Genomic DNA, 25700 nt, shown 5'->3' on the forward strand with positions numbered 1-25700 from the left:
TATTCACCTTCTACGTTAGATTAAGAAACATGTCAGTTATTAACATCCAAGAATATGATAATAATACAATGTGATAAACATATGCATATAACATGCAGGAAGAGGGAGTTTTGAGTGTGCTGATAGAGACTTGAGGGAGGTTAAGATCTCCCAAGAAGCCAGAGCTGCCTCCTGGGAGAAGGCCCTGCTTTATTAGCCAGTTTAAAAGGTGGTGAGATCAGAGCCACACAAAGAGTCTCCACTGGGGATCTGGAGGGAACCAGCAGAGGTTCTCACTCAATTAGAACTAAAGAAAGAGTATAAAGTGAAGTGGTCAGACACAGACAATGCATTCTGGCTTTGTACAGGTTGTGTGACCTTGGACAAGTCACCTAACCTTGCTGAGCTTCCATTTCTTCACCTGTTCCATGCTAATAGCAGTGGACTCCCTGGTGATGTGGATATCACAGAGGGCAACACCTGAGAAACTCAGCACTGCGCCTGGAACGTAAGAGTCGGGAAGCACTCAGCGAAACACCTTATCGATCAGACATGCGCTGTTAGCTATCCACACTGGGGACCATACGGAAGTGGGTTCACTGTGAAGCTAATGAAGTCTTTACAGGTTCAGAGCCACTCCCAAGCCGCGTACTGAATTCTGTACTTGTAAAGCTGTATGCTCTTTCTTAAAGAAAGCCTCTCAATTTAGTACAAGTTTCTGGCCCCATAACACTTGGATCCGCCTCTAGGTTCACAAATCTTGCTAGAGAGCAGAGCAGAGCGGAGCTTTCAGAACCCTCTGCAGAGGAGAGAGACCCTGTGTGTTTCATCACTTCTTCCCCAGAGCTCTGCCTGGGACCCCCCAGACCCACCTTGCCTTCTACCAGTGATGCTTCATAAAGTGAGGCAACGTCTTCGCTCAGACCCTCACGTCAAGTGTTGGAAGCTAGCATGGCAAAATCCTCCACCTCATAGACAAGGAAAAGGAGACCCAAAGAGGAAAGGAGACGGGTCCAAGGTCCTGAAGTCAGCAAGTGGCCAGGGATGGGATGGTTTTTAAATAAGCAGCCTAATCCTTACACTAGCATTTACTGTTTTTCTCTCACATGTCAAGAAAGTCTAAGTGCTAGGCTATTTCCACACCGAAGAATTTGTCCTGGATCTTTCAACACCATCTTCTTAGTATCACTTCCTCACCCCTTCCTCCAAGCAGCCCTCTCTTAACACCTCTCCCCGCTCCCCTGGTACTCTGCTGGAAGAGGTGGGGAATCTGCCACTAAATTATACCCTCTCTTTAACATTTATGAACATGTAATATTTCATAGATGGCAATTAATGGATAATTAAAATCTTATTGTTGGATGGTATCACCAACTCAAAGGACACGAGTTTGAGCAAACTCAGGGAGATAGTGAAGGACAAGGGGAGCCTGGTGTGCTGCAGTCCACGGGGTTGCAAAATGTCGGACACAACTTAGCAACTGAACAATATCTCATTGAGGGACAGTGAAACAACTTCCCGGAGGTAGAAGCCTTGTCCAATGAGCCTCACACCTTCCCTTGGTGCCCCAAATGTGCTGGGCACAGGTGAGGGACCCACCAGGGACCTGCGATACCATCTCCTTCTCCCACTGGTGATGAATTTTGTCGTGACACTCCTGACCTCAATCTGCAGCCTTTGATCTTCTACGGATTACTTTCTTTGAGAGTCTAGAAACAAACTAGGTTCTGGATTCTGATAAGCGAGGGATTGATCCCACTCAGCTGCCTGTTGTGTGACTGTGAGCAAGACACTTCTCTCCCAGCCTCACTTTTCTCCTCTGGAAAATAAGGCAAATAGTCCTCCCCACTGGGAGGGGCATTTTCAGTCTGGATTAAGTCAGACGCTGCACATAGGCAAAGTTAAGCACTGCACCTTGCCCCTGGTGGCTCAGAGGGTAAAGAATCTGCCTGCACTGCAGGAAACGTGGGTTCAATCCCTGGGTCGGGAAGATCCCCTGGAGGAGGGCAAGGCAACCTACTCCAGTATTCTTGCCTGGAGAATTTCATGGACAGAGGAGGTTGGCGGGCTACAGTCCACGGGGTCGCAGAGTCAGACACGACTGCGCGACTTTCACTTCACACTGGCTCCCAGTAAGCATTTATTAAAGCTTGGCTGTTCTCCATTGTATAAGGCACATCGAATAACGACCAGCCAGTGTAGTCTCCGGCACTTACTGGGTACCAGGCTCAGTTCAAAGAAATTAACATATATTGCCTCTTTTTAATATTCACCACCATCCAATGGATCCCTATGATCATTTCCCCCGTGTTTACAAATGAACAAAGTGAAGTTCAGAGAGGTTAAGCCCCAGATCACACAGCTTGCCATTCATCAAGTGTTTCTTGTGATTATCAAGTGAAATGTGCCACACATCACCAAGCGCACAGTCAGAGCTCGATAGAGAGAAATCATTCCTGCAGAAATGACAAGATCCAGAAGGCTACTGGGACCCGGGCTCCCAGGAGCAGCAGCGGCTGGGAAAGGGGAATCGTGTTCACATCCGTGCAAGGCAGGGAAAGCGAGGGAAGGCGGAGGGCCGGGGGTCTGGTGAAGTCTAGACTGGGACCTCTGCGGTGTTCCGAATCCGAGGCTCGGGACGACAGGGTCCTGATCGTGGCGCGGCCGCCCGGGGCGGGCGGAACGGGGGTACCGCCCAGGAGAGGCGGCGTTACCTTGGGCGGGAGGGCGAAGACCACCGGCAGCAGCACGAGCGGTGTGAACAGCAGCACCAGCAGCCGCCGCGCGCTCCACACCTTCTTGGCCACTGTCGCCAGCGCCGCCATCTGCGCGATCGCCCCGCGGAGCGGGCCAGCCGGGACTGCCCGCGCCGGTCCCCGGCCCCGGGTTTATAGCCCGGGGGCAGGGTCTGGGGAGGGGACTGCGCTCGGGGACCCGCCCTCCCCCCTACGCGCGCCTCCCGGAAGAAAAGGGTGGGGCCTGCTCCCCTGGGACCGGGGGAAAGTGGCCCGGGAAAGTTAGGAAAAGTTGGACCCAAGAACCGGGGAAGCGCACTCTAGCCCAGAAGACGGAGCAGCCGCCTGACTTTCCAGCTGTGTGGCCCGAGGCTTCACCGTTCCCTACTTGCCTGTGAAAAGGGCCACACCAGACAATCTGAGGCTTGAATCACGTACTAGCCTTAACAGGATTCCTATACCGCCTCTGCCGCATACTGGCTGCGTGGCCTTGACACTGGCCTCTGAGTCTCAGCTTACTCATCCACGAAGTAGGGGTGATGATAATATTAGTCGGAACTACACAAGAGGTCTGTTGGGAGTTCTTGCTGTGGATACTGTTTTCCTTATTTTTCTTCCAGTGTGGGTCAGTCATCTGTAGTTCGGAGCCTGTGTGTGTCTGTATTAGTCACTCCATCGAGTCGGACTCTTTGGGATCCCACAGACTACAGTCCCGTCAGGCTCCTCTGTCCATAGAATTCTCCAGGCAAGAGTATTGGAGTGGGTAGCCATTCCCTCCTCCAGGGGATCTTCCCGCCCCAGAGATTGAACCAGTGTCTCCTGCTTTACAGGTTGCCTGGATAAGTGCATGGGAATATAGTCGTGGGTTGTATGGCATCCTTGGGTTTGTTTGTTTTGTTTTTTTTTTTTAATTAAGAAACCACCAAACAATTTTCCAAAGTGTTAGCACTCTATTACATTTTTGTTAGCAATGGATGAGTGATCCAGATTCTCCATGTCCTTGCCAACACTGGACTTGTAAGTTGCTTTTTTTTTTCTAATTTTAGCCACACTGATGGGGGTGTAGAGAAATCTTGTGGCTTTAATTTACATTTTCTTAATGGCTAATGATGTTTAACATCTTTTCGTGTGCTTATTTGTCATCTGTATATCTTCTTTGGGGAAAACCATCTCATCCTGTTGTTTGCCATTTTCTCATTGGACTGTTTTTTCTGCTGTTGAGTTTTGAGAGTGCTTTATATAGCCTAAATACTGGTCTTATGATAGATATGTTGTTTGCAAAAATTTTCTCCCAGTCTATAGCCTGGCTTTTCATCTTGCTAACAGACCTTTCACAGAGCAAACACTTGTAGTTTTGGTGGAATCAAACAGTCCTAGATCCTAAAGATTTTCTCAGATTTTTTTCTAGATGTTTGATAAGTTATAGTTTTATGTTTTATATTTAAGACCATGAGTTAATTTTTATATCAGGTGCAAGGCTTAGGTTGAGGTTTTTATTTTATTTATTTTTGCCTATCATTGACCAATTGCTGCAGCATCATTTGTTTAAAAAGTTATCTTTATTCCATTGAATTCCTTTTATACTTTTGTCAAAAATCAATTGGCATATTTGGTTGATCTGTCTCTGGGTTCCCTATTCTGTTCCATTGATCTAATTGTCTATCCCTCTACCAATACCGGGTTTCCCTAGTGGCTCAAGGGGAAAAGAATCCACATGCAATGCAAGAGACACAGGAGACTTGGGTTTGATCCCTGGGTTGGGAAGATCCCTGGAGGCGGAAATGGCAACCCACTCCAGTATTCTTGCCTGGAGAATTCCTTGGACAGAGGAGCCTGGACATGACCTAGTGACTAAACAACAATAAAACTGCAATTTTGAGCAAAGTAGATGGTATTCTTTTTTTTTTCAGGATCCATATGCTCACTGATAGTACACTGAAATAAAGTTGAATTTTGAATGTTTACCTTATACCCTAAATCTTGTTCAATTCATTTATTAGTTTTAGGAGTTTTTTTTTTTTTTTTTTGATCACATCTTTGAGACTTTCTATATAGACAATCATGTCATCTACAAATAAGAACTGATTTATCTTTTCCTTTCAAATCTGTATGAAATAGGGTTATTTGAATTATCTACTTTATACTGAGTGCATTGCGGTAGTTTATATTGAGTTGGCCAGAAAGTTCTTTAGGGTTTTTCTGTAAGATGTCATGGAATTTTCTGAGGAGGTGTTCTATTTCTTGTAAATTGTTAAAACGTTTGCATGTAGAGTTTTGAGTACTCCCTTTTGATGTCTGCAGGTTCTGTAGTGATATCCTTGATTCCTTCATCCATTCCTGATTCATTCATTTGGTAATTTGCATCTTTTCTCTTTTTATCAGCCTTACTTGAGATTTTTAAATTTCATCCTCTTTTTAAAGAACTAATTCTGTGAGGTTGTTTTTTTCTGTTTTCAGTTTCACTGATTTCATATTTCTTTTTTCCGTCCTTCTGCTCATTATTCTTTTTCTAGGCCATTGAAGTGGGAGCTTAGATTATCGAGTTGAGATTTTTTTCCTCTTTTCAAAAGTATACATTTAATGATAAACATTCCCCCTCTCTATACTGGTTTATCTGTATCCCACAAATTTTATGTGATGTATTTTCATTTTCATTCAATTCAATGTATTTTTTACTTTCCATTGCAATATCTTTTTTGACCCATGGATTATTCAGAAGTGAGGTATTAGTTTCTAAGTGTTTGGAGATTTTCATATTATCTTTCTGCTCAGTTCAGTTGTTCAGTTGTGTCCGACTCTTCACGACCCCATGGATCACAGCATGCCAGGCCTCCCTGTCCATCATCAACTCCCAGAGTCCGCTCAAACTCATGTCCATTGAGTCGGTGATGCCATCCAACCATGTCATCCTTTGTTGTCCCTTTCTCCTCTTGCCTTACAATCTTTCCCAGCATCAGGGTCTTTTCAAACAAGTCAGCTCTTCATATCAGGTGGCCAAAGTATTGGAATTTCAGCCTCAACATCAGTCCTTTCAATGAAAACTCAGGACCGATCTCCCTTATCATGGACTGGTTGGATCTCCTTGCAGTCCAAGAGACACTCAAGAGTCTTCTCCAACACCACAGTTCAAAAGCATCAATTCTTCTGTGCTCAGCTTTCTTTATAGTCCAACTCTCACATTCATACACAACTACTGGAAAAACCATAGCCTTGACTAGATGGACCTTTGTTGGCAAAGTAATGTCTCTGCTTGTTAATATGCTGTCTAGGTTGGTCATAACTTTCCTTTCAAGGAGTAAGTGTCTTTTAATTTCATGGCTGCAGTCACCATCGTAGTGATTTTGAGGCCCAGAAAAACAAAGTCAGCCACTGTGTCCACTGTTTCCCCATCTATTTGCCATGAAGTAACGGCATGCCATGGGAGCAGATGCCATGTTCTGAATGTTGATCTTTAAGCCAATTTTTTCACTCTCCTCTTTCACTTTCATCAAGAGGCTCTTTAGTTCTTCACTTTCTGCCATAAGGGTGGTGTCATCTGCATATCTGAGGTTATTAATATTTCTCCTGGCAATCTTGATTCTAGCTTGTGCTTCTTCCAGCCCAGCGTTTCTCATGATGTACTCTGCATACAAGTTAAATAAGCAGAGTGACAATATACAGCCTCGACGTACTCCTTTTCCTATTTGGAACCAGTCTGTTGTTCCATGTCCAGTTCTAACTGTTGCTTCCTGACTTGCATACAGATTTCTCAAAAGGCAGGTCAGGTGGTCTGGTATTCCCATCTCTTGAAGAATCTTCCATAGTTTATTGTCATCCACACAGTCAAAGGCTTTGGCATAGTCAATAAATCAGAAATAGATGTTTTTCTGGAACTCTCTTGCTTTTCTGATGATCCAGTGGATGTTGGCAATTTGATCTCTGGTGCCCCTGCCTTTTCTAAAACCAGCTTGAACATCTGGAAGTTCACGGTTCACATAATGCTGAAGCCTGGCTTGGAGAATTTTGAGCATTACTTTACTAGTAGTGTGTGAAATAAGTGCAATTGTGCGGTAGTCTGAGCATTCTTTGGCATTGCCTTTCTTTGGGATTGGAATGAAAACTGACCTTTTCCAGTCCTGTGGCCACTGCTGAGTTTTCCAAATTTGCTGGCATACTGAGTGGAGCACTTTCACAGCATCATCTTTTAGGATTTGAAATAGCTCAACTGGAATTCCATCACTTCCACTAGCTTTGTTCATAGTGATGCTTCTTAAGGTCCACTTGACTTCACATTCCAGGATGTCTGGCTCTAGGTGAGTGATCACACCATCATGATTATCTGGGTCGTGATGTGGTACACTGGAGAAGGGAATGGCAAACTACTTCATTATTCTTGCCTTGAGAACCCCATGAACAGTATGAAAAGGACACTGAAAGATGAACTCCCCAGGTCGGTAGGTGCCCAATATGCTACTGGAGATCAGTGGAGAAATAATTTCAGAAAGAATGAAGGGATGGAGCCAAAGCAAAAACAACACCCAGTTGTGGATGTGACTGGTGATAGAAGCAAGGTCCGATGCTGTAAAGAGCAATATTGCATAGGAACCTGGAATGTTAGGTCCGTGAATCAAGGCAAATTGGAAGTGGTCAAACAGGAGATGACAAGAGTGAACGTTGACATTTTAGGAATCAGCGAACTAAAATGGACTGGAATGGGTAATTTAACTCAGATGACCATTATATCTACTACTGTGGGCAAGAATCCCTTAGAAGAAATGGAGTAGCAATCATAGTCAACAAAAGTCCGAAATGCAGCACTTGGATGTAATCTCAAAAATGACAGAATGATCTCTGTTCGTTTCCAAGGCAAACCATTCAATATCACAGTAATCCAAGTCTATGCCCTGACCAGTAATGCTGAAGAAGCTGAAGTTGAACGGTACTATGAAGACCTACAAGACCTTTTAGAACTAACACCCAAAAAAGATGTCCTTTTCATTATAGAGGACTGGAATGTAAAAGTAGGAAGTCAAGAAACACCTGGAGTAACAGGCAAATTTGGTCTTGGACTACAGAATGAAGCAGGGCAAAGGCTAATAGAGTTTTGCCAGAAGAACGCACTGGTGATAGCAAACACCCTCTTCCAACAACAGAAGAGAAGACTCTACACATGGACATCACCAGATGGCCAACACCAAAATCAGATTGATTATATTCTTTGCAGCCAAAGACGGAGAAGCTCTACACAGTCAGCAAAAACAAGACCGGGAGCTGACTGTGGCTCAGATCATGAACTCCTTATTGCCAGACTCAGATAAGTTGAACAAAGTAGCAAAAACCACTAGACCATTCAGGTATGACCTAAATCAAATCCCTTATGATTATACAGTGGAAGTAAGAAATAGATTTAAGGGACTGGATCTGATAGACAGACTGCCTGATGAACTATGGATGGACGTTCGTGACATTGTACAGGAGACAGGGATCTTTCTGTTACTGGTTTCTAACTTGATTCCCCTATGGTCAAAGAGGGCTTCCCTGATGGCTCAGACAGTAAAGCTTCCACCTGCAATGCAGGAGACTTGGGTTTGATCCCTGGGTTGGGAAGATCCCCTGGAGAAGGAAACAGCAACCCACTCCAATATTCTTGCCTGGAGAATTCCATGGACAGAGGAGCCTGGCGGGCTACAGCCCATGGAGTCAAAGAGTCAGACACGACTGAGCGACTAACACACACACACGGTCAAAGAACCACAACCAAGTATAATTTCAGTTCTTTTAACTTTGATGAGTTTTATGGGTCAGCATAGCTATCTTCCTATATGTTCCATAGTCACTTGAAAGAATGTGTATTTTGCTGTTTTAAAGTGGATTGCTCTATAAATGGCAACCAAGTTCTGTTGTTGGATGGTATTGTTAAGTTATTCTATATTCTTGCTGATTCTGTTTAGTTGTTCTATCAATAATTGATACAGAGGTATTGAAGTCTCTCACTACAAATGTAGGTTTGTCTATTTCTCTTTTCAGTTCTGTCAGTTTTTGCTTCATATATTTTATAGCTCTGTTGTTTGGTGTATACACATTAAAGATTGTTAAATATTTTAGTGGAAGACTCCTTCATTATTATATAATGTTCCTCTATGTCTCTGGTAACTTTCTTTGTTCTGAAATATATCTTATTTGATATTAATATAGATTCTTACTGATTTCTTTTGACTAAATTCTTCTTTGCCATATATATTTTTCATCCTTTTACTTTCAATATGCATATACCATTACATTTGAAATGAACTTCTTATAAACAACATACAGTTGGGTCAAGCTTTAAAAACATCTACTCTGCTAGGGTCTTTTAATTAGTGTTTTTAGGCCATTTACATTTAACATAATCATTGCTATATTAGGACTTAAATCTGCCACTCTGTTTTCTGTATGTTCTCTATTTCTCTATCTCTGTCTTTCTTATTTCTCTATTTTTATTTCCTCTGCCTTTCTGTGGATTACTTGAACATTTTTTAGAATTCCATTTTGATTTTTATATTGTGATTTTGAGTGCATTTATTAGTATAGGGTTTTTAGTGTTCATTCTAGGTATTACATTGTATAAACATAACTTATCACAGTCTCAGTTCAGTTTGGTTGCTCAGCCACGTCTGACTCTTTGCGACCCCATGGATCAAAGCACACCAGGTCTCCCTGTCCATCACCAACTCCCAGAGTTTACTCAAACTCATGTCCATTGAGTCAGTGATGCCATCCAACCATCTCAACCTCTGTCGTCCTGTTCTCCTCCTGCGTCCAATCTTTCCCAGCATCAGGGTCTTTTCCAATGAGTCAGTTCTTCGCATCAAGTGGCCAAAGAATTGGAGTTTCAGCTTCAGCATCAGTCCTTCCAATGAATATCCAGGACATGAATAGTATGAAAAGGAAAAAAGAATCATATCAGGAAATGCCATAATTTTGGCTTCAACCATTAAACATAACTTAGAAAATCCAAGAAGAAAAAGAGCTTATTGTAGTTACCAATATTTTTTGTTTGCTGTGTACTTTCTTCCTTCCTGATATTCAAATATTCCTTTGTTTATCATTTCCTTTTGGTTTTGAGAACTTTTAGTCATTCTTTTAGAGTAGGCAACAAACCCTCTCAGTTTTTCTTCATCGAGAAGCTTGTGACTTCCCCTTTATTCCTAAAGAATATTTTCACTGGATATAGGATTTTGAATTGACAGCTCTTTTCTTTCAGCACTTGAAAAATGTTATGCCCCTTTTTTCTGGACTTCATGAATGTTGGTGAGAAATCTGCTGTCATCTGAATTGTTTCTCCTCTAGAGGAAAGATGTCATTTCTCTGTCACTGCTTTCAAGATATTTGTCTTTAGTTTTCAGAAGTTTGACTTCTGAAGAGTCAAACTTACATGCATTGGTGTAAGTTTCTTTTGGACTTCCCTGATAGCTCAGACGGGAAAGAATCCACTTGGGATGTGGGAGACCTGGGTTCTATCCCCGGGTTGGGAAAATCCCCTGGAGGAGGGCATAGTAACCCAGTATTTTTGCCTAGAGAAAAGTTTCTTTCAGTTATCTTGTCTGGAGTTAACTCAGCGTCTGGACTCTGTAGGTTTATTCTTTTACCAAAGTTGAGAAGTTTTCAGCTATTATCTCTTTGAATACTTTTATGCTCCTTCTTGTTTTTTCTCTCTTTTCAGAACTCCAATGACACAGATGTTAGACTGTTTGTTACAATCCCGCAGATTCTTGAAGCTCTGTTCATTTTCAGTCTATGTTCTCTCTGCTGTTCAGATAATGTAATTTCTATAGTTCTATCTATGAAATTTTTAAAAGCATGCTTTTCTAAAAATATGAATAAAAATTAAAGTAAACTCCATGGGGTCAGGACTTCTGTAACTGATCTTGGTGTAAAAGTATTCATAAGTTTCATCCACAATGAATTCGTATCTACTCTGTCTACTGTTTAATATGCTTGAACCATTCAAAAGAATCAGATTTACTGACATTTATAATTGCAGTTTATTTTGTTCAAGATAATTTAATCAAATTAGTGATCTATGTCAAATGTGCAAGGGATATTGGCTTTCTTATTTATTAATGAATAACAGCCAGCACTCACTGGTACTTACTCTGTGCCATACCCTATTCTAAATGATTTATATGATTTAACTCATTAAACACAAAATTACCTTATGTGCGAGATCCTAATATATTCCCATTTTGCAAAGGAGGAAACTGAGGTACAGAGAGCTTGAGCAACTTATCAAACAACACACGGCTACTAAGGGGGACTCAAATCCCAGTAGTCTCCATGCATAACCACAACATAGTAATGACTTGCAGCATATGTTTTATTAGCCATGTTTTATCATACGCGTTCATTAGATATGAGATATGAGATACTTTTACATTGAGCACTAAAGTAAAATAGCACCCAATCCCCTCAAATATTCTAAGACCTGTCAACAATTTGACTATATTTAGGCACGAAGCGGTTGCCCAGTACTCATACCATCAGGTAACAAGGACTACCAACACTCTTATAACCTAAAATCTAACACAGTGGTTCTCAACCCTGGCTGCAGCATGAATCACCTGGGAAGCTTAAAATGCTGATGCCAGGCCCTGCCCTTAGGGACTCTAACTTAATTGTCTGGGATGTGGCCCTAACACTGGGGTTTTTAAGAGCTCCCAGCAGATTCTAATATGCAGTGAGGGCTAAGAGCCACTTTTGTAACAACTCCACTGCTTTCCAGCTCCCCACATCCCTAAAAGCTAGTCCATCTTTGGTCAGATTCTGGTAGAATCATTTCCCTGATGCAAAATCTCAATTGGCATCTATCACTTCACATCTAGAGACTTCAATCCAGTTCTCATAGCCCTCCTAAAAGAAAGAAAGTGAAGTCACTCGGTCGTGTCTGACTTTGTGATCCCATGGACTGTAGCCTGCCAGGCTCCTCCATACATGGGACGTTCCAGGCAAGAATGCTAGAGTGGGTTGCCATTTCCTCCTCCAGGGGACCTTCCTGACCCAGGGATTGAACCCAGGTCTCCTGCATTGCAGGTAGATTCTTTACCGTCTGAGCCACCAGGGAATCAGTTATGGCTCACCAGGGAATGGCCCTCCTGAGTTCTACCGAATTTTGCGTCTTTATATCTCCAGGGCCCAAGCATGGTCTGTGGTAGGCATTCTGTTCATGTTTACTAAATTAATATTTGAATACCAGACTTGGTTTTCCTCATCAGCAAACTCGGCACCAAACCTTTCATTATTCCTTTTATTCAAGAAATATTGACTACATGGCAACTATATATTAGGCTATGAATACAACAATGAAAAAGACCAAAATTTTTAAATCTCTGCATACACGGAACTTATATTTGGTTGAGGGGAGGGGAGGTGGAGTTGGAGGGGACACATAATAAATAAATGAGTAGAATGTATGATAGCATAAAGAAGAGAAGACACCCAGGGCTATGCAGGAAAACGAAGCAGGAGAGAGAGATGGAGAGTGATGGAGTGGGCTGACATTTCGGATAAGGTGGTCAGGGAAGCCCTGGATGGTTAGGTGATCAAGCACCCTAAGTTAAGCAGAGACCCAAGGAAAGTGAGCAAGTGGATCCTCTGGGTATGTGAGGGTCTTTTCAAGAGGAAGGAAAAACCAAGAGCAATGGCTCTGAGGTAGGAGCAAGCACGACCTGGCTTAGTGCCATCAGGGAATTGGGGTGCGGAGCCAGTGACAAGACCACACAGCATCTTGAAAGGCTGAATGAGAACTTTGCATTCTACACTGAGTGACAAGGGGAGCCACTGCAGGGACTTAAGCAGAGTGATAGATTCTGCTTTCATTATGTTAATAACAGATTTATTTGGACATAACTGACATAGCATGCAACCCATCCATTTAAAGCCAATTGGTTTTAGTATACTCACAAAAGTATGCAATCATTACTACAACTGGTTTTAGAACTTTCTCATTATCCTAAAAAGAAACCCCATACCCATTAACAGTCTCAACTGCTCCCTCAACCTCCAAAGCCCTAGATAACCACTGATCTACTTACTGTCTCTCTAGATTTGCCTGTTCTGGACATTTTGCACAAATGGAATCATACAATATGCGGTTCTTTGTGTCTGACTTCTTTCACTTAGCATGATTTTGTTCAAGGTTCTCCCACGTTGTAGCATGCATCAGTACTTCTCTCCTTTTTACGATCAAGCTGGAATCAAGATTGCCGGGAGACATATCAATAACCTCAGACATGCAGATGACACCACCCTTATGGTAGAAAGTGAAGAAGAACTAAAGAGCCTCTTGATGAAAGTGAAAGAGGAGAGTGAAAAAGTTGGCTTAAAGATCAACATTCAGAAAACTAGGATCATGGCATCCAGTCCCATCACTTCATGGCAAATACATGGGGAAACAGTGGCTGACTTTATTTTTGGGGGCTCCAAAATCACTACATATGGTGACTACAGCCATAAAATTAAAAGACGCTTACTCCTTGGAAGGAAAGTTATGACCAACCTAGAGAGCATATTAAAAAGCAGAGACATTACTTTGTCAACAAAGGTCCGTCTAGTCAAGGCTATGGTTTTTCCAGTGGTCATGTATGGATATGAGAGTTGGACTATAAAGAAAGCTGAGCACAGAAGAATTGATGCTTTTGAACTGTGGTGTTGGAGAAGACTCTTGAGAGTCCCTTGGACTTCAAGGAGATCCAACCAGTCCATCTTAAAGGAGATCAGTCCTGGGTGTTCATTGGAAGGACTGATGCTGAAGCTGAAACTGCAATATTTTGGCCACCTGATGTGAAGAGCTGACTCATTGGAAAAGACCCTGGTGCTGGGAAAGATTTAGGGCAGGAGGAGAAGGGGATGATAGAGGATGAAGTGGTTGGATGGCATCACGGACTCAAAGGACACGAGTTTGGGTAAACTCCAGGAGTTGGTGATGGACAGGGAGGCCTGGGGTACTACAGTTCATGGGGTCGCAAAGAGTGAGTGACTGAATTGAACTGAATGTTCCGTTGTATGAATATACCACATTTTATTTAGGCATGCATCACTTGATGGGTACTTTGGGGCTATTATGAATAACACTGCTATGAACACTGGTGTACAGGTTTCTATATGGACCTGTCTTCAGATCTCTAAAGATGAGACAGAAAAGAGCTGTTGTTGAGACCAAATGAGACGGTGGAATATTTCTCAACATGTGAGAAGCAGACCCATGAGGAAACACAGATCATTTCATGTTGTACTAGACAGCTCAGCTGATAAAGAATCTGCCTGCCAATGTAGGAGATGCAAGAGACGCAGGTTTGATCCCTATGATGGGAAGATCCCCTGGAGGAGCGCATGGCAACCCACTCCAGTATTCTTGCCTGGAAAATCCTGTGGACAGAGGACCCTGGCTACAGTTCATGGGGTCAGACACGATTGAGCACGGACACACACAGACGGTATTTAAATAACATTTAATCCCACAGAGTGAAAGTTATTTCCTGTGTCAACTTTCTTTAACTCTTTATTACCCCACGGAGAGGGTCTCTGCTGGGTGTTAGTCTCCTATTAACTCCTCATCACTTGGTAACTCCCTTTCTAACAGCCTGAGAAGACTTCAGGACCAGAGACTGACATCTTGCTGCAATTGGACAGTGTTGGTTTCTTTTTATTTTGTTTATTCTTCTAATTACTTTTGACTTAGAGTAAGTAATTTTTTTTTTTAACTAAAGTCCACGATTTCTTTTTGATGAAGACCATTCTTAAAGTTTTACTGAATTTATTACAATATTGCTTCTGTTTTATATTTTGTGTTTTTGGCCCCAAGGCCCACTGGACCACCAGGGAAGCCCCTAAAGTCCATGATTTAAAAATAATCCTCCTTTTAAGCTACATCTATTGAAGTTTACAATGCAAAGCAATTCAAAGAAAAATACTAAGTAATTCTGGAGGGTGCACAGTTATGGCAAAATTCCAAAAATTAGATGCAAAGATCTGAAATTTGGGAAGCCAAGACAAAACAAGAGAAAGGCTCAGATAGAGGTGCAGTGTTCACTTTCTACCCAGGTCATGCTGCCGTGATTCCCATAAACCCTAGGCCAAGTTATTTCCCAATGGCCCCTTGGCAGGCTGTGATGAAACCTTCTCCCGTGTCCTTTCAGGTTGGAGACCTGACCTTGAGCCAATCCAATAGTCGGTTTCATCAAAGGTGCTAGCCAGGTTAGCATCAGATGGTCTTGGATGGACCGCAAGGCCCTACAGGGAGCACTTTGGACATTTGAGGACTGGATGTGGGAGGATGGGGTGCTCCAAACTGGAAAAACTAGTCCTAGGTATTTGGACCAGTTGACTTCATAGAAACTCAGGTCCATTCCCCAAAGCCTAGGCGGAAGCTGTTGGGTCAGGGTATACTGGACCCAGTGTCCCGGGACCGGCTCCCTTATTCTGAAGCCAGCTAAGAGATTAAGAGTACAAATATTTTCTATTAGAGCAGATGTTTCAATCTGGTGGCTCAAATGTATTAATAATAATAGCATACAGTCCATGGAATTCTCCAGGTCAGAATACTGGAGTGGGTAGCCTTTCCCTTCTTCAGGGGATCTTCCCAACCCAGGGAACAAGCCCAGGTCTCCCACATTGCAGGTGGATTCTTTACCAGCTGAGCCACAAGGGAAGCCCAATAATAGCACTGATAATACCAAACACACATCTTACACTTACTATGTGCAGGGCCCAGTTTGCAGCACTTTATATGTATTTAAATTTGTTTTAAATCCTTACAATAATCTGTTTGCATTACCTTATTGAGTCTGTGACCTTGCATTAGATGAAGCTACATTCAAATTCTGGCTGTTCCACTTGCTGGTTGTGCAACCCTGGGCAAGATGTTTAATTCCATGAGGCTTCGGTTTCCTCATCTAGAATGAGAACAAAAATTGTTTATAACGCATAAGGATGTGGCGAGAATTATTAGGCGAGTGTATAGCACAGAACTTGCACATGGGCAGATAACCACCTCTGCACCAAATATATATATATGTAAACACACTGTTTATAGTCATCAGGTGAGTTAACAAGGGGCCTGATGTGTGCCAAGCCCTGTGCCGGGCACTTAGATGAACGATTGAGTCCTGCCTAGTACTTCAACTCCATGTCCTACCCTCCTTCCCTTCAACCACCGGGTGCCACCCTCTTTGTGACCTTTTCCTCTCCTTGAACATGCCAAGTTCTTGCACTGACTGCTCCCTCTGCCTGCATCTCTCTTCCCCTTCTCCTTCCTACCAGCCCTCATAGTGGCCGCTTCCTCCTCCTCACTCAGGTCTCAATTCAGACGTCACCTCCTCAGTGGGGCCTCCGTGACTACCTAATTCAGTGAAACACAGCATTCCTCAACTTGACAACACTCCCTCTGCATAAAAATCCCCTGTGTTGTTTCCTTCACAGCATGACTGACCATTTGAAATTCTTCCTAGATGAAGCCCCGTGAGAACGAGGAGCCCAGATCATAGCCTGCCACAGTCCCAGTGCCTGCGATGTAGCAGAGGTTCAGTCAACTGCTGAATAGTTGAACACGCTTTAAATCACTGTATTGTATTACTGTGAACATCAACCAAAATCACGCCTATCATTCATTCAACAAATATGAATTGAGTGTGTCGTATGTACCAGGCATCATTCTGGGTGCTGGGACAATAGCAGGGATCAAACGAAACAAAAGTCTCTGCTCTCACAGAACTTTTGTTTTGGCAGCTCTATAACAAGATGTGTGCATGAAATACACAGCATTATATTCAGCATCACGTGGTGTTTAGCACTATGAAGAAATATAAAGCAGGGAGGGACAGAGTCTTCTGAGCGGTGTCTGGGCACCAGTTTCCCACTCTGCCCGCACAGAAGGGACTCTTGGTGCATCCCCCGTTCCCCTCACTGAGCCCCGTGGTACCACAGTCAGCATCTCTCAGTGGGACATCTTAGTCGAAGCCTCTGCAGTTCCAAAAACAATATTGGCTTTGAAGCCTGGCCCAGCAGGTGGGGTCGAGGCTGGGGTTGGGATAAGTCACCCCTTGACACGCCCTGGAGGGAGGGGGTCATGCGGCTTGACCTCTTAGGGCCTTTCCTGGGGAAAGGGGCAGGCGATGGACTCCCCTGGTCTGGAGCTGCAACCAACTCTGGATTCTGGGCCATCCCCTAACCCCCTCTATCTCAGGCAGCGAGCCAAGGTTTACAAACATCAGGAGGCCTTTGATCGGCACCAAACCCCCCCAGGGTTCTGACTGTTTTTTGTTCTAAGCCGCAGGCCAGGCCCCTACTCTGCTTGCCTCCATCAGGGAAGACTGTGGGTAGGTGGGGGTGGGAGGGTGGTGTGTGTGTGTGTGTGTGTGTGTGTGTGTGTGTGTGTGTTCGACATAGTGGTAGGAAAGTGCACATGGCTCCTTGATTTTTTTCTCCAACATCTAGGCTGGGCTTGTATGAGGGAATTCAATTCAATTCAGTAAATGTTTACCAAGCACCCACTACCTTCCAGGCACCAGTGCAGAAACCAGGTCTGCAGCAACAACGCAAACACCACCTTGGCCCCCAGAGTGGCCAAGAGCGAGTGAACGTAAATGGGAACAGGTGCTCGCGGATGGGCTGGAGGCAAAGCTGGGGAGGCAATGGGGGACCTTCTGCACAGGATCCTCACGGAAGACAAAGTGGAGTTTGGGAGAGACCGGAAGGAAGTGAAGGTGGTGGCCACGTGAGGATGTGTGAGGAACAGCGTTGCAGGCAAAGGGAACAGCAAGTACAATGGCCCCAAGTCATTGGAAGACAATTTTCCCGATGCCTGCCTATTGGAAGGACTGCGTGACTGACCCAAAGTGAGAAGAGGGGGTCAGAAAGGTGAGCGCGTAAGGGTGGGGGCAGGTGGGTCTCTGGCCCTGAGGGAGGTGGCAACACTGGAGTGTTTTGGACAGAGGGATGAATGACATGATATGAACTGGTCTTGAACAGGATTCCCTAGGCTGCTGTGTGGGAACGACCAAAGGGGATGAGGAAGAAGCAGGGAGTGCGGTGAGGAGATGGCCAGAATGGTTCAAACGAAAGAGCACAAAGTCCAAGTCACAGGATGTAGGTTTTGTGGTTAGGCTGGCGGGGGGGAGGCAGGAGCTAATTTCTGTGTTCTCATGAATAGGATTTACTTTTGCTAGCCATTGTATATTCATAATTTCTGGCAGATCCCCTAAAGAAGTGAATGGCTACCCACTTAATATTCTTGCCTGGAGAATTTCATGGACAGAGAAGCCTGGCAGGCTACTGTCCATGGGATTGCAAGGAATTGGACACAACTGAGCAACGAACACTTTCACTTTTTTTTTCCCAAGAGAAAGATTCATTTATTGTAAGTGTGCGTGCAGTTGGATGAAGTTTTACAACAAATCCACCTAAGTAACCAGCGCCAAGATGGAGAAATGGAACTTACCCCTCCCCCCCCACCAGAAGCCTGTTCCATGTCTCTACCCCTCCTCCAAGGGGACCCACTCTCCCAGCTTCCTGATTATATTCTGGAAGTAAAGCTAAGAGGATTCGCTGCTGGGTTGGGGAACGGCGTGTGAGGGTGAGAGAAAGGAGTCAAGGGGAGTCATTTTCTATGATGGGGAAGCTGGGTGGGAGCAGAGACCAAGGGCTGGAACCAGGAGTTTGTTTTTGAACAGACTGCATTTGGAGCTGCTTGTGCAATCCCTGGAAAAAGATAAGAGATCAGCTTATCTGGGGGCTGCAAATTCAATGCTTACAGGGATGAGCAGCATGAGGATGAGAAGGTCTACAAGTAAGAAATGTTTCACTCTCCTCTTAACTGCATTGGGAGAAGAGCAGGATGTGCATGGTGATAAATCATGACCAGCAGCCAGCCTCAGAGCCAAGGGGCAAGAGGGCAGTAAGCTGAGGTAAGCTGGCAAACACAAGCCCTCCCCCCTCAAAAGGGGAAGTGCTGGAATGCGGGTCCAGTGTGGCTAGATCTCCTGACGATGTTCCCAGAGAAGTCAGATACCTACCTGGATGTTGCTATGAAACCATCCTAATCATTTAACACTGGCAACCAAAAAAACAAACACTCCACGGACCCAACAAACATGTCTACAGATACAACAACCAGCCTGATCCAGATGAGAACCTTCATTTTACAGACGGGGAAGCGGAGGGCCAGCGAAGTCTGGGATTTTTCCTAAATTCAGAGAGGAAGTTAGTGGAGAGATGGGTCAGGCGCTGAGTGGGCCAGATCTCAGGCCTGGTTTAAGCTCGTTCACCACTGCATTTAAAAGCAGGCATTGTTCACACAGCAGGCGGCTGCAGAGGCACCCATGCCAGGCTGCACAACATGGCTGGGCTGCTGCGCTGCTGAGTCTTGCGGGCAAAGCAAGTGCCAGGTCTTGCACCACCTGGCTCCTGGGCACCACCGCCCCTCTCGGGAACTGCCATGGCCACCAGGACCCCAGTCAAGTCACTGCGACAACAGGAGGCAACGTCAGCGGCACAGAGAGAAAAAGCACAGCAAGTCACAGCAGCTGAAAGACTTTTCAAAAACACGGTGCTCCTGGCGTGTCACTGCACTGGGCTCTCATTCATCTCCTTGGGCATGTTTTACATGGTTGTTTCAAGCAGTGCGGGCATGTTGGCCGTCCTGCGCAAACTCGGGTTTAAACAGTCACTGGTCCAGTAAAAAATGGCAGCCAGCACGAGCACCTTCCATTCACACACATCCATGGGTGTGAACATCACTGTTCACAACCATGAGGATCAGCATTACCTTAGTTTCCTGGCCTTTGACTGTCAGATATTTTCGGAAAGTGCGAATTTTCAAATTCCCTCCAGCTGCAAAGTCTTGATGAACTCAGCTGTGGACCTGAAAACCTACTTCTTTTAAATGACACATTTTGGATTGGCTTTATTAATAGGATGCAGGTTTTGTGGTGGGTGGGGGGCAAGGGCTAATTGCTGTGTTCTTGTGAACAGGATTTTCTTTTGCTAGTAAAAATTCAGGGTTTCAAATCATTGTAATTTGGGGGGGGTATTAGTTTTGGTAATGCTATTCATCACAGGGCTTGTCTGCATAATTGAGAACGTCAGCAAAACACCACTGATACATTGTCATCTCAAACAAAACTGTCAGTTAGAAAATGTTCTTCTGGAAGACCACTGCTAAGGGTCTGCCTGCAAAAGCTCGGTGTTTTTATCTTTGCTCAAGTTCTTAACGGACAATGGTTCATCATGCTGGTTTTTAAAATTCTCTTTCCTCCAGTATTTGTTGTTAGGCTGCCTGCAGCTTAGCGTGCAATATTGTGCAAAACAGCTACCAGTGCTATAATTAATGAAGCAGAATTTAAGGCTTCACAATATGTAATCAGGATCTAAATTAGCATCAACACTTTAACCTTCATTACACTTGTTTGGGGGGGTGAGAAAAACAAATATTTCTGGTATGTTTCATTAATTCCCCCAAACACCTTCAAATCTGGACATGATGGGGCCTGCCTCAGCTGGTTTTTCCCAAATTTCATTAAAGTAGGTCAGAATCATTTGTCTCTGTTCAGGTAAAATAGGAAACTTCATCCGATACTAATGGCATCAGTTGACTCTGGACACCTGGGTCCTCAGAGCAATCTGGATACTGAACTTATACAGAAAGCTGAGGCAGCCTTGGCCTAACTGACTCCGTCTCAGACTTCAGACATTCCAGAACTACTGTCACAAAGTTTACATTGTGTTGCTACTTATATTGAATTAAAATTACCTATATTAAAAAAAAAAGATTTTGTGTCATTCTCTAAAAAAGGAAAATTACTAGCAGTTGCTGTAAATGGGAGGCAACTGTGAAATAAGAATACAAGCCCAGGCTGGACTGAACCAGTTTATCAGATAAAGGGGGCATGACCTGAGGCCCCTTGTTCTCTGTGAGGGATATTCCTTAAGAATAGAAATCTAAGCACACAGTCCCAAATTGAGACTTTCTCTTGAAATAGTCAGGAGCAGGCAAAAGAAAAGGAATTCCTCCCCTGGGCTTCAGCATCACTGATCGCTGTGACCAGGTTCCTGCAGGGCCCTTGTTAGGGTAACCAGTTTGCCCTGCTACTATGCATGAGAGCTTGTGTTTATCTCTTCTGGCTCCCAGATTTATTTTTATTTTGGGGGGTTTGATTAACATTTGTGACAATCAGAAAACTGATCAACCTGGTTTTACTGAGATCTGACTATTGACAGTTTCCTAGTTAGCCCTTAAAAAACCCAAGTCAATCAGTTATTTCAGTTAACTTTTATAAGAACCTTTGTGGGACAAATTCTCCACTTTCAAGATCTCTAAAGTGGATCCATTATACTCCTGCCCCCTTAAAGCAATTAAAGTGAAAGTGGCAGTCGCTCAGTAGAGTCTGACTCTTTGTGACCCCAGGGACCATACAGCCCATGGGATTCTCCAGGTCAGAATACTGGAGTGGGTAGCTTTTTCCCTTCTCCAGGGGATCTTCCCAACCCAGGGATTGAGCCCAGGTCTCCCACATTGCAGGCAGATACTTTATCAGCTGAGCCACAAGGGAAGCCCAAGGATAGTGGGGTGGGTCGTCTATCCCTTCTCCAGGGGATCTTCCTGACCTAGGAATCGAACCCGGCTCTCCTGCATTGCGGGCAGATTCTTTACCAACTGAGCTATCACCAAAAGGTTTTAGATGGCATCATCAACTCAATGGACATGAATCTGAGCAAACTCCAGGAGACACTGACAGATAGGGAAGCCTGGTGTGCTGCAGTCCACGGGGTTGCAAAGAGTCGGACATGACTTAGTGACTGAACAACAATAGGTTTTAGCAATTTAAAGTTGGAGCTGCCTTTCTGGGGTCTAATTCCAAGGACACAGGAACACAGCAGAGCCAGACGGTGACGCCAGTGCCAGGTAATTCCTCTCGAGGCCCGGACCGGCGCTTTTGTATTGCTGTCTTTATGTAAACAAGTGGCTTTGGGCTCTTAACCACCTTCCACAAGGAGCCTCCCTACCATTCAGATCCCAAGTAACGTCTCTGCAAAAAAGCTGACAGGAATTCCTACAGGTTTAAGGGCTTAAATCTCAAACTTTGATTCTGCATTTGGAGAAATGGGAATGGACTGAAAGGGCAAGCAGGAAAACAAATTACCATATCAAACAGTTATTTGTTCAAGGCATAGTTCTCTTCTAAGCCCCGACTCCTACGGCCAGTGGTCAAAACACAACAGAGTAACTACAGAGGTAAAAATAAAAGTGTCAGTCGCTCAGTTGTGTCCGACTCTTTGGAACCCCATGGGCTGTAGCCTGCCAGGCTCCTCTGCCCATGGAATTTTCCAAGCATGAATACTGGAGTGGGTTGTCATTTCCTTCTGAGGAGAGGAAGTCAAAAGATAAGGGAACTAGAGCATTACATGAATTCATCAGCAAAGTGTACAAATCACTTGTAAATTTACATTGTTTTCATGGAACTAGGGGAATAAAACTGATGATCCATTTAAAAAAGGCAGTAAATAAATAAAAGCAGGCATTGTTGATGGGGTTGTGTTGGAGTCAGAACTTAGAATTCTCATACTCCTCTCACCTTCTATAAGAAGCAAAATCTTTCCCCAGAGCAAACTTCGAAGGTTTTCTCTTGTGTTTTATTGGCCAGAAAAAGGTCACACACCCACCACTATTCCAGGGACCGACCTTAGCTTCCCCGGAGCCACCTGCACCTAGTAACTACCTGGATAAATCAAGGCTCTGTTCAAAAGGATTAAAGGGGTGGCTTTTAGGAGGCAACAGACAATGTCTGGCACAATTTCTGCCACACAGGCTGATGACTCTGGGTAAGGTGTTTAGCATCCATGAGCCTCAGCTTCCTCCCTGTAAAAGGGGCAGAGCAAATTAATTATTGTTTCTGACCTCACCCCCCAGCATCCATTTCCTGATCTTCCCAAGAAACACCTTGAGTTCTCGTAGGGCAGTGGTCTCAGAATAGCAGCCTCAGCATCACCTGAGAATTTGACGGAAATGCACATTCTCAGCCCGCCTCAGACATCTTGATTCTGGCAGATTAGGCCTGGGGCCAGTCGATGCGCACCTATGAGCCCCGGGCTCATAAAGTGGCGCAAAGGATGCTGTATTATGCTTGCCTGTTTGTCCGTCTCTAAAAACAGTAGCAATAAAACTTACACAGTAATAACAAAAACACAGTTCATTGTTGTTGAACAATGCCAGGCACTGTGGTAGCACTCTATTTCACTGATGCTTATGGGAGGGCGTTGATGTGTGACCCAGGTCCCCCTCAAGAAAGAAGGTGCGGTCAGCAGGCAGCAGTCAACTGTCTCCCTTCAGGGATCAAGTGGCCATGATTGCGAGCAGAGTGGCCTCACCCAAGCCCAGACCGCTCAGGGTGGCCCGCCCACATCTGGGTGATGCGGGGCTATGAAGGCCGCCCGGGGACATCTGTGCAGGGCCACTGCAGTTGCAGAGCACCCCCCGGGGCTGGCTGGGGCTGCTGTCGGCCTGCATCTCAGCCGCACTTCTCTGCCCGCCTTCCCTCCACTTCCCTTCCATGGAGGCTGACACCTGAGTAAACATCCTACACGCTAACCTGCACTGCTTCCTGGGGATGCTGACCAGGAGAGTGCCCACGCAGGGCACCACTGTTGGTCCATTTTACAGACGGGGACATGGAGGCTCACAGAAGTGCAATGAGATGGTCCCAAGCCCCGCAGCTGGTGAGCAAGGACACATGCGGTGGAAGCCCTCACACTTCTGAAGCAGGAAGTGGCATCCTCCGGCTTCACAAGGGTGTCTCTGACTGCTGAGTGAGGAAGAACGCAGGAGGCCAGGGCAGAACGGGGTGTGTGTGTGTGTGTGTGTGTGTGTGTTGGGGGTGGGGGGGGGCAGTGGGGAAACCACTGACTGCAACGGTGCTGGGAGAGGTGAAGGGGGGTTCCAAGGTGGTAGGGGGACTCCCTAGTCACCGTAGCTTCTTCAGGATCTGGCCAGACACAGCCAACATGCTTGGTAAATGCCGAGTGAGTGAGGACAGATGACAAAATCAAGGAAGGAGAGAACCAGACGCCCCCACCTCTGATCCCTCTTGCTCTCTAGTATCCTGAGCGAACAGTGATCAGCATGGCACTCACATCTGGACACTCAGCTAAGGTGTTGCGTGAATAAATGAACAAATTCAGTGGAAAGAGAGAAGAAAAGAGGGAAGCAGAGGAAGATAAGGGGGTCCGGGAGGAGGAATACAGGGGGAGGGGAAGGGAGAAGGAAGTGGAAGAGAGGCTGGAAGGGCAGGAAGTTTAACGTCTTTGCACCCAGAATGACAGAAACTTGCGACCTCTAGTGGCAAAGGAGAGCCACGCCACTGGGTTCAGGCCAAGGGGAATTCAGTCCTCTGGAATTGCAGGGCCCTGAACTCAGGACACAAGAGGAGTCCTAGTTCCCAAAAAGAGAGTTGGGGCAGGCCCTTACAAGGACATGGGCACTCAGTCAGGGTCTCCATCGGTTGGTGATGGCGGGGTCAGGAATTAAGGATGAGTGCAAGGCCAGAGCAGCGCTTGCCTAGGGCCCCCAAGACTCAGTAACTGAGACAAATATTTGAATGTGATATTTTAAACAAATCAACCTGGCAAACTGTGGGCCACAAACCAGGCACCTGTCAGTGTAAAGGAGATCGTAAGGGAAGCGGCATCAGGATCCAGGCTGATCCTGAGTTACGGGATCCTCGGTTACAGGATCCTCAGTTACAGCTGATCCTGAGTTACAGCAGAGTCCTGAGTTACAGCAGACTCCTCAGTTACAGGATCCTGTTACAGCTGATCCTCAGTTACAGCTGATCCTCAGCTACAGGACCCTCAGTTACAGGATCCTCAGTTACAGCTGATCCTGAGTTACAAGATCCTGAGTTACAGCAGACTCCTCAGTTACAGCTGATCCAGTTACAGGACCCTGTTACAGCAGACTCCTCAGTTACAGCTGATCCTCAGCTATACAGGATCCTCAGCTATACAGGATCCTCAGTTACAGGATCCTCAGTTACAGCTGATCCTCAGTCACAGCAGACTACAGCCCACGGGCCTCACCAGCGCCCCCACCTCCCCCAGGGCAGCTCAGATGGCTCAGGAGTACGCCTGCACGGGGCACTCGCCAGGCCAGGCTTGGGTAACTCCATCCTGTGGCCCACGGACCAGCCAGTTCCCCAGATGTGGCCTGTGTCCTTTTTGCTGGACACCTCTACGTCACAGCACCTTGCCCCAGCTCTGCCACTCACTCGCTGCGTGACCTGGAGCAAGGTTGACTTTCTCTGCGCCTCAGCTGCCTTCCCTTGAAGACGGGGTGATGTACACAAAGAACTTGACTGCTCCAAACAGTTAACTGATGCTGAAAATGGGAGTTTGAACCCGAGCTCGGTCGCTTACTGCGATCCGAGCACATCATACCCTACGTTGCTCAGTGTTTCCTTATCTGTAAAATGGAGGTTTGAACACCCGTCTGGGGGCGGGGGGATCCCAGGGGGAATTCACACATGGCTGCTGGTGCTGTTGGCTGACTGACGCAAAGCACAGGCTGTCCCCACGTGGACTTCGAGGGAGCTGGAATCGCAGAAGGATTCTTAGCCTAGCCCCTGTGAGACACTGAACTAGGAGGAGAATCCACTGATCCCCCAGGAAGGCTTGTTCACCCTTGTTTCCCAGCCTGGGCCACGGACTGAGGAAGAAGGTGGAATGCTCCTCCTGGGAACAGGTAGACTGCGGGGAGTGGCTTGAAAGAGCTGACTCTGGGAGCTGCCTTGATTGATTATCAAGGGTCCCTTCAAGGACATAGCTCTCTGTCCCGCCACCCCTCTGAATTTACTATCCAAAGTTAAACAGAACACTAATAAGCCTTGAATGCACACAAGACGCAGATAGCCTTTTTACGATTACCCCTAATATAAATCAGGATGCCATTCCTGTGCTCTGGCGCCTAGTGAGAGTTCTAGTGAT

At 45.3% G+C, this 25700-nt stretch overlaps 1 protein-coding gene across 2 annotated transcripts in view; it reads right to left on the reverse strand.

The window, feature by feature from the left end:
• Window positions 1-15617, reverse strand: part of SLC13A3 (solute carrier family 13 member 3) — an 87242-nt gene extending 71625 nt beyond the window's left edge. The window contains exon 1 of one of the 2 annotated variants that reach the window (XM_065922113.1): window positions 15505-15617. In XM_065922113.1, coding sequence (XP_065778185.1) covers window positions 15505-15528 — 24 coding nt within the window. In that variant the 5' untranslated portion in view covers window positions 15529-15617. Of the gene's footprint in view, window positions 1-2693; window positions 2835-15504 lie in introns of those variants that run through there. The other variant, XM_065922112.1, reaches the window with a different exon arrangement.
• Window positions 15618-25700: the final 10083 nt, after the last annotated feature.

This window comes from Muntiacus reevesi, chromosome 2 (assembly GCF_963930625.1).
Source record: "Muntiacus reevesi chromosome 2, mMunRee1.1, whole genome shotgun sequence".
NCBI lineage: Eukaryota > Metazoa > Chordata > Mammalia > Artiodactyla > Cervidae > Muntiacus > Muntiacus reevesi.